General features: G+C 46.7%; 1 protein-coding gene across 3 annotated transcripts in view; it reads right to left on the bottom strand.

Annotated features, from left to right (window-relative positions):
- Nucleotides 1–511: 511 nt before the first annotated feature.
- rcl1 (RNA terminal phosphate cyclase-like 1) overlaps nt 512–10405 on the bottom strand; it is a 34537-nt gene continuing 24643 nt past the window's right edge. For 2 of the 3 annotated variants that reach the window (XM_078431648.1, XM_078431644.1), the window contains exon 9: nt 512–6503. In XM_078431648.1, coding sequence (XP_078287774.1) covers nt 6356–6503 — 148 coding nt within the window. In that variant the 3' untranslated portion in view covers nt 512–6355. Of the gene's footprint in view, nt 6504–6555; nt 6823–10405 lie in introns of those variants that run through there. The other variant, XM_078431657.1, reaches the window with a different exon arrangement.

Here is a 10405-nt window from a genome sequence, read left to right as displayed (position 1 = left end):
GTTGCCATGTATGCTATCCAGTTACGCCTTGTAAGAGGAGACAGCATGCAAGCCCTGCCACAGCTCTCGAGCACTCTTCTGCGATTCCAGCCTAGCTTGAAATTGTCTCTTTGTGGCTTTCAAGAAGCCAAACTTGGACTTCTTGTAAGATAGACACAAAAAGCTGGAGTAACTCAGCGGGATAGGCAACATGTCTGGAGGGAAGGAATGGATGACGTTTCAGGTCAAGTCCCTTCTTCAGATTGCTTTTTGCAGTCGCGGAGGGCTTTAAAGCCTTCCTGGTGGGGGATGGAGGTGCAGTAACCGAACGTGCATAATAAAGATGAGGGAGTGGGGGCCTGGAAAACAGAAATCACTGAAGAGACAAAGGGCGTGTGTATCGGAACGTAGTCTGAAACACTGCAGAGTTAGCCCACAGCAGATTATGAGCCTTTATAGATCATTCCGAGCTGCTTGATCAAATATTGAAGCATTTACAAAACAGGAATTTTATTACAAAAACATACTTTATCAATGGACAGTATTATATAGTTTATTACACTTCAAACCTTGTTTTTAAACCAGTCAGTAACATTGAAACATGATTTATTATGCAATTTACTAAAGTCTTCAGAAAGATTGTAGTTACCAAAATGATACTGGGACTAACAAGTTTACATTAAGTTAAGGTGGCTCTACTGTGTCTAATATTTGCATGCGGTTGGAAAGTTAAGGGTGATCTGATGATTAAAGCACTTACGTCAGATTCAATGCAATGCTGAATTTCAGAAAAAAGGAGGGAAACCATAAAATTGGCCTTACCGGGAGTAATGTCAGCAAAAATCTCTTCCCAAAGTAGTGAGAAAAATGGAATCTGGAACAGCAAACTCTGCAACTCCCCCCAACTCAAGTCCCCAAACTACCAAAAACATTGAGAACATGTCAGTTTCTTGGAGATCTGAAAATCTATTTTTGGTAATAAAAAATAAATATTAGACAGGTACTGGGGAACTTTTCCAGTTCTTAATTAAAATGTGAACTGCGACTAATGCTGTGCCACAGGGTTCAGTGCTGGGGTCCATTGCTCCTTGTCATCTATATTAATGATTTGGAGGAGAATGTACAACGCCTGATTAGCAAGTTTGAAGATGACATTAAAGTGGGTGGTATTGTGGATAGTGAAGGTTGTCAAAATTTGCAGCAGGATCTGATCGGTTGGGCAGGTGGGCTGAAGAATGATTGATGGATTTTAATACAGAGAAATGAGAGGTATTACATTTTGGAAAGACTAACATGGGCAGGACCTACACAACGAATGGCAGGGCTCTGTGGAATGCTCTAGAGCAGAGGGATCAAGGAGTACAGGTACATAGTTTGTTGAAAGTGGCGTTACAGGTAGATAGGGTGGTCAAAAATGTTTTTTGGCACGTTGGGCTTCATTGGAGTATTAATTTATAGAAGTTGGGAGGTCATGTTAGTTATACAAGACATTGGTGAGACAGTAACTCAGCAGGTCAGGCAGCATTTCAGGAGAAGGAATGGGTGACGTTTCAGGTCGAGACCCTTCTTCAGACTGATGTCGGGGCGGGGGCAGGACAAAGATAGGATGTAGTCGGAGACAGGAAGACATGGGAGAACTGGGAAGGGGGAGGGGATAGAGAGGGGAAGCAGGGACTACCTGAAGTGGGAGAAGTCAATGTTCAAACCGCTGGGGTGTAAACTGCCCAAGCGAAATATGAGGTGCTGTTCCTCCAATTTGCGCTGGGCCTCACTCTGACAATGGAGGAGACCCAGGACAGAAAGGTCAGATTGGGAATGGGAGGGGGAGTTGACGTGCTGAGCCACCGGGAGATCAGGTTGGTTGAGACGGACTGAGCGGAGGTGTTCAGCGAAACGATCGCCGAGCCTGCGCTTGGTCTCGCCGATGTAGAGAAGTTGACGTCTGGAACAGCGGAAACATCACCCATCCTTTCTCTCCCGAGATGCTGCCTGACCCACTTAGTTACTCCAGCATTTTGTGTCTATTTGGAGTATTATGTTCGGTTTTGGACAACATGTTATGGGAAAGAAATTGCCAAGCTCGAAAGGATGCAGAGATTTATGAGGAAGCTTGTGTAGGAAAGAACTGCAGATACTGGTTTAAATCGAAGATAGACACAAAATGCTGGGGTAACTCAGCGGAACAGGCAACATCTCTGGAGAGAAGGAATGGGTGACGTTTCGGGACAGGACCTTTCTTCAGACTACTGTTAGGGGAGTGGGCGGTACATAGATAAAATGTAGTCGGAGACAGTAAGACTGGTGGAAGAACTGGGAGAGGGATGGAGAGAGGGAAAGGAAGGGCTACTTGAAGTTAGAGAAGTCAATGTTTATACCGCTGCGGTGTACGTTACACAAGCGAAATATGAGGTGCTGTTCCTCCAATTTGTGCTGGGCTTCACTCTGACAATGGAGGAGGCCCAGGACAGAAAGGTCAGATTGGAAATGGGAGGGGGTTAAAGTGTTGAGCAACCGGGTAGGTTTAGGGGGACTGAGCGGAGGTGTTCAGCAAAACCATCGCCGAGCCTGCGCTAGGTGTCACCGATATACAGGAGTCGACTCCTGGAACAGCGGATACAGTAGATGAAGTTGGAGGTGCAAGTGAACCTCTGCCTCACCCAAAAAGACTGTTGGGGTCCTTGGCCGGAGTTGAGGTGGGAGGTAAACGGACAAGTGTTGCATCTCCTGCGGTTGCACGGGAAAGTACCTAGGGAGGGGGTGGTTTGGGTGGGAAGGGACGAGTTGATGAGGGAGTTGCGGAGGGAACGATCTCTGCAGAAAGCAGAAAGGGGTGAAGATGGGAAGATGTGGCGAGTAGTGGGATCCCGTTGGAGGTAGCAAAAATGTCGGAGTGTTGTATGCGACAGCTGATGGGGTGGAAGGTGAGGACAAGGGGGATTCTGTCCTTGTTACGAATGGGGGAGGGGCAGTTAGAGTGGAGCTGCAGGATATCGAGGAGACCCTCGTGAGAGCCTCATCTATAATGTAAGAGGGGAACTCCCGTTCCCTGAAGAATGAGGACATCGCCGCTGACCTGGTATGGAAAACCTCATCCTGGGCACAGATGCGGCATAGACGGAGGACTTGGGAGTAGGGGATAGAGTCTTTACAGGAACCAGAGTGGGAAGAAGTGTAGTCTAGATAGCTATGGGAGTCAGTGGGTTTGTAATAGATGTCAGTCGATAGTCTGTTTCCTGTGATGGAGACGGTGGGATCTAGAAATGGTAGGGAGATGTCGGGAATGGTCCAAATGAATTTGAGTGCAGGATGGAAATTGGTCGTGAAGTTGGATTGAAGTCAGTGAGTTCTGCATGGGTGCAGGAGGCAGCACCGATGCAGTCGTCAATGTGGCGGAGGTAGAGATCAGGGATAGGTCCGGTGCACACCTGGAACAGTGATTGTACGACGTACCCTACAAAGAGGCAGGCATAGCAGGGGCCCATGTGAGTGCCCAGAGCTACGCCTTGGATTTGGAGGAAGTGGGAAGAGTCGAAGGAGAAGTTGTTAAGGGTAAGGACTAGTTCTGCTAGGCAGAGGAGTGTTAGTAGACAGAAATTGGCTGGTTCTGCAATCGAAGAAGAAATGGTGGGCTTTAAGACCTTCCTGGTGGGGGATAGAGGTATCGAGTGACTGTACATCCATAGTAAACACGAGTTAGTGGGGGCTTGGAAAACGGAAGTCATTGAAGACAGGAAGAGCGTGTGAGGTGCCTTGGACATAGGTAAGGAGGGATTGGACCAAGGGATAGGATGGAGTCAAGGTATGTGGAAATTAATTCAGTGGAACTTGAACAAGCAGAAACAATGGGTCTGCCAGGACAGTTCTATTTGTGGATTTTGGGGAGAAGATAAAATTGGACCGTGCAGGGCTGGGGAACGATAAGGTTGGAGGCTTTAGAGGGCAGAGAGCTGAAATCGGAAATGGTGGGTGTGAGATTAAGGCCTGGTGCTCGTCTGTGGGATCGTGGTCCAAGGATAGTAGGAGGAGGTGACTGAGAGTGTCGCCTGGCCTCAGCCCGGTAGAGGTCAGTGCGCCAGACTACCACGGCACCTCCCTTGTCGGCGGGTTTGATTATCATGTTGGGATTGCTGCAGAGCGAGCGGAGGGCTGTACGTTCAGGGGGAGAGAGGTTAGAGTGGAAAAGTTAAAGCGGTCAATGTCCCACCGCAGTTAGAAATAAAAAGGTCTAAAGAGGGGAGGGCCATCCGGGGGAGTCCAAGAGGAAGCGGGAGCAGTGGAGATGGGTCATTACTGGGTGGTGAGGACTCCTTCCCATAGAAAAAGGCATGGAGGCAGAGACGACAGAAGGACTCTACGTTGCGGCGGACCCGGAACCCGTTGAGGTGGGGGCGGAGGGGAACAGAGGTGAGGCCACTGTTAGGACAGACCATTCCGTATCAGAAAGGGGGAAGTCAGGGGGTATGGTGAACATACGACAAGTGTGAAGGTTGGGGTCAGAGGAGGGCAGGTAAGTAGATGGAGGTCAAGGCAATGTCTGGTGGGGGGGGGTGGTAGGTGTTCAGAGAGGAGGGGGGCGTGAGGACTATTGTATGGGTGTGGAGTAGCTGGAGCCACCTGGTTAAAAGGGGAAGAACCAGTGGAACCCCCACTGAGGTTCCCTGAGGGGAGCAGTAAGACCCAGCACAGTCAGGCCCCATGGTGTGGGAGTCTGATCGTGGAGACTGTGGGCCCAGTGCAGCATCTGGGACTCGGGTAAGGTGACGGCTGTGGCCCGCTGGTGGAGTTGCAAGGGCCAGCGGAGTCGCTGGTGGAGGCTCGCGGGGAACTGGAGTCAGCAGATTAAGCGTCGGTAGTCCCGGTCGGCGGATGGTCGGGGAGGCGTTGAAGGTTGGCTGCGGCAGTGGCACCGCGGGAGGCGGTGAAGGTCAGCGGTGGCAGTGGCAACGGAGAGGCGGCCAGAGTTGGCGGCGGCAGTAGTTGTGGTCCCGGGGAGGCGGTGGGAGTCGGCAGCAGCGGCGGTGGTCCCGGGGAGGCCGTGAACGTTGACGTCGGCATCAGCTTCGGCGGTCCGGGCCTGGGATCAGCCGGGAAGGTGGCGAGGGTCAGTGAGGCGGCGAGTGTTGGTGTTGCTCCTTGTGGCGTTAATGGAACCGCGGGTCTTGGCCTCATGGTGTTCGGGCAGGCGGTGGAGCTCCGGGCCTGCGGGCGGTCGAGTCAAGGAGTGTCGGTGGAAGGAGCGGTCTGGAGGCGAGCAAGCTTGTGATCCTTAGTGGAGTCCGAGTAGGAAAGGGTTTGTTGAGGGCATAGATTTGGTGTCAAATGAAGTACAGTTGGGGTCCATCGCAGTTCTGGGTGATTGAGGCCCAGAGCAGCAGGACAGTCAGACTGAGGGCCCGCTGGTGCCGGCGCATCGCAGCCAGTGTAAAACACAGAGCATGGAATGAGAACCGTTACCAAAAATGGCAGATCAACCGTCGGAACCTGTAGTCCAGGTTGGGTCCAAACTGGGAGGGCTGGAATCCACGAGAAAGAAGATGGAGGTGCAGGCAAGTCACGGGAAAACAAATGTGGCTCTGGTAATGGGTCTGGGTTAAGACGTGGTCATAGAGTCGGGGGGGGCAGGAGGAATTTTATGAGGAAGTTGCCATGACACAAGGAGCCGAGATGTAGGGAGACGTTGAACAGGCTAAGACTATTCCTTGAAGTACAGGATGAATGAGGGGTGATCTTATACAGGTGGACAAAATCGTGAGAGGAATAGATCCGGTAAATAGAGAGTTTTGCCCAGAGTAGCGGAAATAGAGAACCAGAAGACAATAGAGGGGGAAAGATTTAATGCGAACCTGAGGGGTAACTTATTTTTCTCTTTTTTTTTACACAAAGGCTGGTGGGCAGTTTTTTTTTTAAACAAATTAATTGATTTTCACCATGTTGTATTTTTTTAAATTTGGACTGGTGGGGAAAAAGGATCAGACAAAATGGCAGAATTGCCATTACTTGAACCAATTCTGTTTACTTCCAATTTACCAAAAACAGTGCTTCACATTTTCACATGTCACTGTGTCTCCTTTGAGTGATTTGTAATCATTCCAGTGTCATCAAAACAAACATTTAAGAGGTTTCACTCAATGGCAAGTACAGCATTATGCAAGCATTCTTCATTTACGATTTAACCGCTTTAAAAAAAATCGGTTTCTGTCTAGAAAATATCGTATTGAGCACTTGCATTTTGCACACGTCAAATAGAAAAGGAATGTCAATTTCAGAGATTTTTAATTATATAAAATTTTAGAAAAATATTTCCGAGTGAAGGTTTTCCAATGTTTTGGTGTAAAAATAACCATTCCAAGCGCATCTAAAGTGGCAGTGGTCACCTCTATGTGACAATCTTGCTGATGTTAGAATAGCCAACTCCAATGCAAGTCATTAACACTTTGTCTCCACCTTTCCTCTCTTCCATGGACTGGGTTTCAATCTTGAACATAATTTGGAAGAAGCTCTTCAGATGACGCAGAAACTCAATCCTTAAACAAATTAAGAGTTACACTTGTCAGGTCTTCACTGTCATACAATCACAGAATATATATCTCAACTTTTCACCCAACTAACCTGTTGGATGGGTAATGAGTATAAACTTTAGAACCATTTAAAAGTGACCATCCCAAGTAAGGATGTCAGCAGGACAATAAGGCAAAGATAAATGCATTAAGACAAAATAGGAAGAAATTTCTCTTCTTTTACTGTTCAAAAAACAAACTTCTATCTCCATTACATTTTAAGCAGCCCTTCCAAATATTTAAATGTTCAAAGTTGTTCAATGCTTCTTTGATTTAATCGTATCTGCTAAAAGAAAACGGAATTAACTATGCAAACCTTCTTTTGCACAGAAATCGACAATTTCGGAGAGCAAGGACACGCACGTTGTGTTTCAGTGTGGTCCCGGGTGCAGTCTTTAGTTGGGAGCCTGGTGCGCCTCCACGTTCCCACAAATCCCCAGCATTAAACTGTCAGTAGGATCATGGATGTGTAGGAAGGAACAGCAGATGCTGGTTTAAACCGAAGGTGCTGGAATAACAGTGGGACTGGTAGCATCTCTGGATAGAAGGCCCTTTGATGTCTTGTTTTCTCAGGTTTCCTCACACATTCCAAAGACGTGAAGGTTGGTCGGTTAATTGGCTTTGGTAAAGATTATAAATTGTCCCTAGTGTGAAGGATAGTGTTTGTATACGGAGTATGGGGATCGACGGTTGGTGTAGACTCAGTGGGCCGAAGGGCCTGTTTCCATACTGTATCTCTAAACAAAACTAAACTGTTTTCACAATGAAATAGATATTTCAGCTCTGTGAGGCAGCACAAATGTTTACCGCTATAAATCACTAGATTTTTTTTTAAAAGGCCTGAAGAAGGATCCTTTTTCTTCAGTCCAGCTGCCTGACCCACTGGGTTACTGCAGCACTTTGTGTCTATCTTTAGTATAAGCCAGCATCTGCAGCTCCTTGTTTCTACTTCTGGATAAATAGTGTGCTTGTTAAGTAATGAATTTCTCACTTCCAAGTGGTGAACCTGAAATGAGAACTCAACCATCTGGCCAAGAACAAAGGCGACTTTGTAGTCCAACATGGATAGCAAAAGCGGGAAAAGACTGACATTAGATGGAAATCTTTCATTTGAACCCAGAGTAGAGAGCAGGGTCACCTCCTCATGGGCCTTAGCAGAGGGAAGGTTGGACAACAAGAAAATGTACGTTAGGTTGTTGTCTACCAACTACAGCTCAGCGTTCAACACTCGCCCTTCCATCTAAACTTATCAAACTTTAAAAATATATTGGTCTCAGCACATCCCTAAGTAACTGGATCATTAATTTCTTCATTATCAGTCGTCAATCAGTACGAATTGGCAACAACATTCCTCCTCACCTTTCTGCACGGGAACAACTGAAGGTTGTATGCTCAGACTCTTGCTCTACTTCATCCATGCCCATGACCGCCTGCTTCTGTGCTGCTTAGCTCTATGACGCACCGACTCTGTAACCAAACTCACCGCCTTCAAATTTGCTGACAATTCCACTGTGGTTGGGTGAATAACGGGTAACAATGAGTTCAGTACACAGGAGGGAGATGGATATTCTGGTTGAATGTTGCCAGAACAACGTTAAGGTGGCACGGTGGCGCAGCGGTAGAGTTGCCGCCTTGCAGCGCTTGCAGCGTGGGAGATCCGGGTTCAATCCTGACTACAGGTGCTGTCTGGACAGAGTTTGTACGCTCTCCCTGTAAACTGCGTGGGTTTTCTCTGAGATCTTCGGTTTCCTCCCATACTTCAAAGAAGTACAGGTTTGCAGGTTAATTGGCTTGATAAATGTAAAAATGATCCCGTGTGTGTAGGGTAGTATTAATGTGCAGGGATCGCTGGTCGGTGCGGACCCGGTGGGCCTGTTTCCACGCTGTATTTCTAAACTAAACAATCTTGCTCTCAATATCAGCAGGGCCTAGGACTTATGGAAGGGAAAACTGAGGATCCATGAATCTGTTTCCATCAGTGAGATGACAGTGGAGAGTGTCAACAGCTTCAGGTTCTTGGGTGTGCACATCTCTCATGATCTATCCTGGGCCCAGCACACTAATGCGATCACATAGAAAGCTCATCAATGTCTCTACTTCGTCAGACGTTTGAGAAAACCCAGCATGTTGCTGAATACTCTTATCGAATTTCTACATGTGTATGGTAGAGAGCGTACTGATTGTTTGCATCACGGCCTGGATTGGTAATGTAAACATGAATGAAAGAGGTGCAGAAAGTGGTGGACGTTGCCAAGTCCATCATGGGTATTGACCTCCCCACCACTGAAGGGATCTACAGGAAGCGCTGCTTCGAAGCAGCAGCTAATATCAAGTACCCACACCACCCTGTCTACACTCTCATCTCGCTGCTACTATTGGGAAGGCACAGGGGTCTGAGAACCATGACCTCCACGTTCAAGAACAGCTTCTTCCTATCAACCATTAGGCTCTTGAAACACTGCAAAATCCTAACCACAACCCAACTTCAGCACCAAATTATGGACTTTGTTTAGGCTGGACCACATACTTTGGCTTGCATTATTGTCTGGTTACCTGGTATAACTGACAATTTATTGTGTTATTGTATATTTATTTCCGGTGCTGTTGTGTTATTGTGCCTGTAAAGATGCAGCAAGTAAGAATTTGATTGTTCCCAGTGCCTGTGACACACACTCTTCACAATGTTCATAAGATTATAAGTGTTAGGAGCAGAATTAGGACATTCGACCCATCAAGTCTACTCCGCCATTCAATCATGGCTGATTTACCTCTCCCTCCTAAACCCATTCTCCTGCCTTCTCCCCATAACCTCTGATACAAACGGACACAATGTGCTGGAGTAACTTAGCCGGAGAATATGGATAGGTGATGAATTTGCTCGAGACCCTTCTTTAAGGGTCTGAAGAAGGGTCTCGACCCAAAACTTTGCCTCCCCATGTTCTCCAGAGTTGCGGTCTGACCTACTGAGATACTCAAGAAATGTGTAACATGGTTGCTATGTGTTCTTTTATGATGCAGTAGAGTCTGGTCTATCTTCATTCCAACGAAGAGCTAGATGAATGTAGCAAATGAAAGCATAAATGTATGATCAACTAAGATATTTAATGACACATTAACGGGTAAAATAAATGGCATGACACTTCAATGTTCTAACACAAGGTAGTTCAACATTAATGTATGATACTAGATTACAAATTCCATATTTGCACGGAATATTTAGTTTGAATTTATCAATGATTAACACTGTAAAATGATATGGATTTCCACACAAATGGACCTTTGGTTTTATTTAACTTGGAAGTGCACTGGAAAATTATTTACTTCTTGGTAATGCTCGAGGGACGATAGGTGATCTAACAGCAAATCTTACATATGACTGCCTTGAGCAATATACAGGAACAAAGATCAAAGAAACCTACAGCACAGATCAAGAGCATGTGGCAAAACTGATTCTTTGAAAAGTTAACCACGTGTCAAAATTGACCATCGTTTTGAGCATTCCTTTCTTTCCATTTACCCCATAACTCTTTCCTTTTCAAGCATTTATCCAATTCCCTGTGGCAAGTTACTACTGACCCTACTTTAATCTCCCTCTCAGGTGGTACATTTTTGTTCAGAACAACTCATTGCAAAAAGCAGCTCATTTCTCCTCTGGTTCTCGTTGGGGGTTACTGCATCTCAATATTTAGTTTAGTTGACCGGGCTTTTTAAGAAAACGTGTGCCCACACTCCACACCTTTGGCAAAACGTCTGCACCTCAACTCTGCTCCTGATCCAGAAATGGTAAACCAACGGTGAGGTTGCCCCAGACTGCGTACGATGAGTGTGAAATCCTAAAGCAACTGGCATACATGTGGTGTATTTTGCCA

The sequence above is a fragment of the Rhinoraja longicauda genome, chromosome 3, assembly GCF_053455715.1.
Source record: "Rhinoraja longicauda isolate Sanriku21f chromosome 3, sRhiLon1.1, whole genome shotgun sequence".
NCBI lineage: Eukaryota > Metazoa > Chordata > Chondrichthyes > Rajiformes > Arhynchobatidae > Rhinoraja > Rhinoraja longicauda.
Note: the sequence above shows the minus strand (reverse complement) of the source record. Positions and strands in the feature narration are given on the sequence as shown.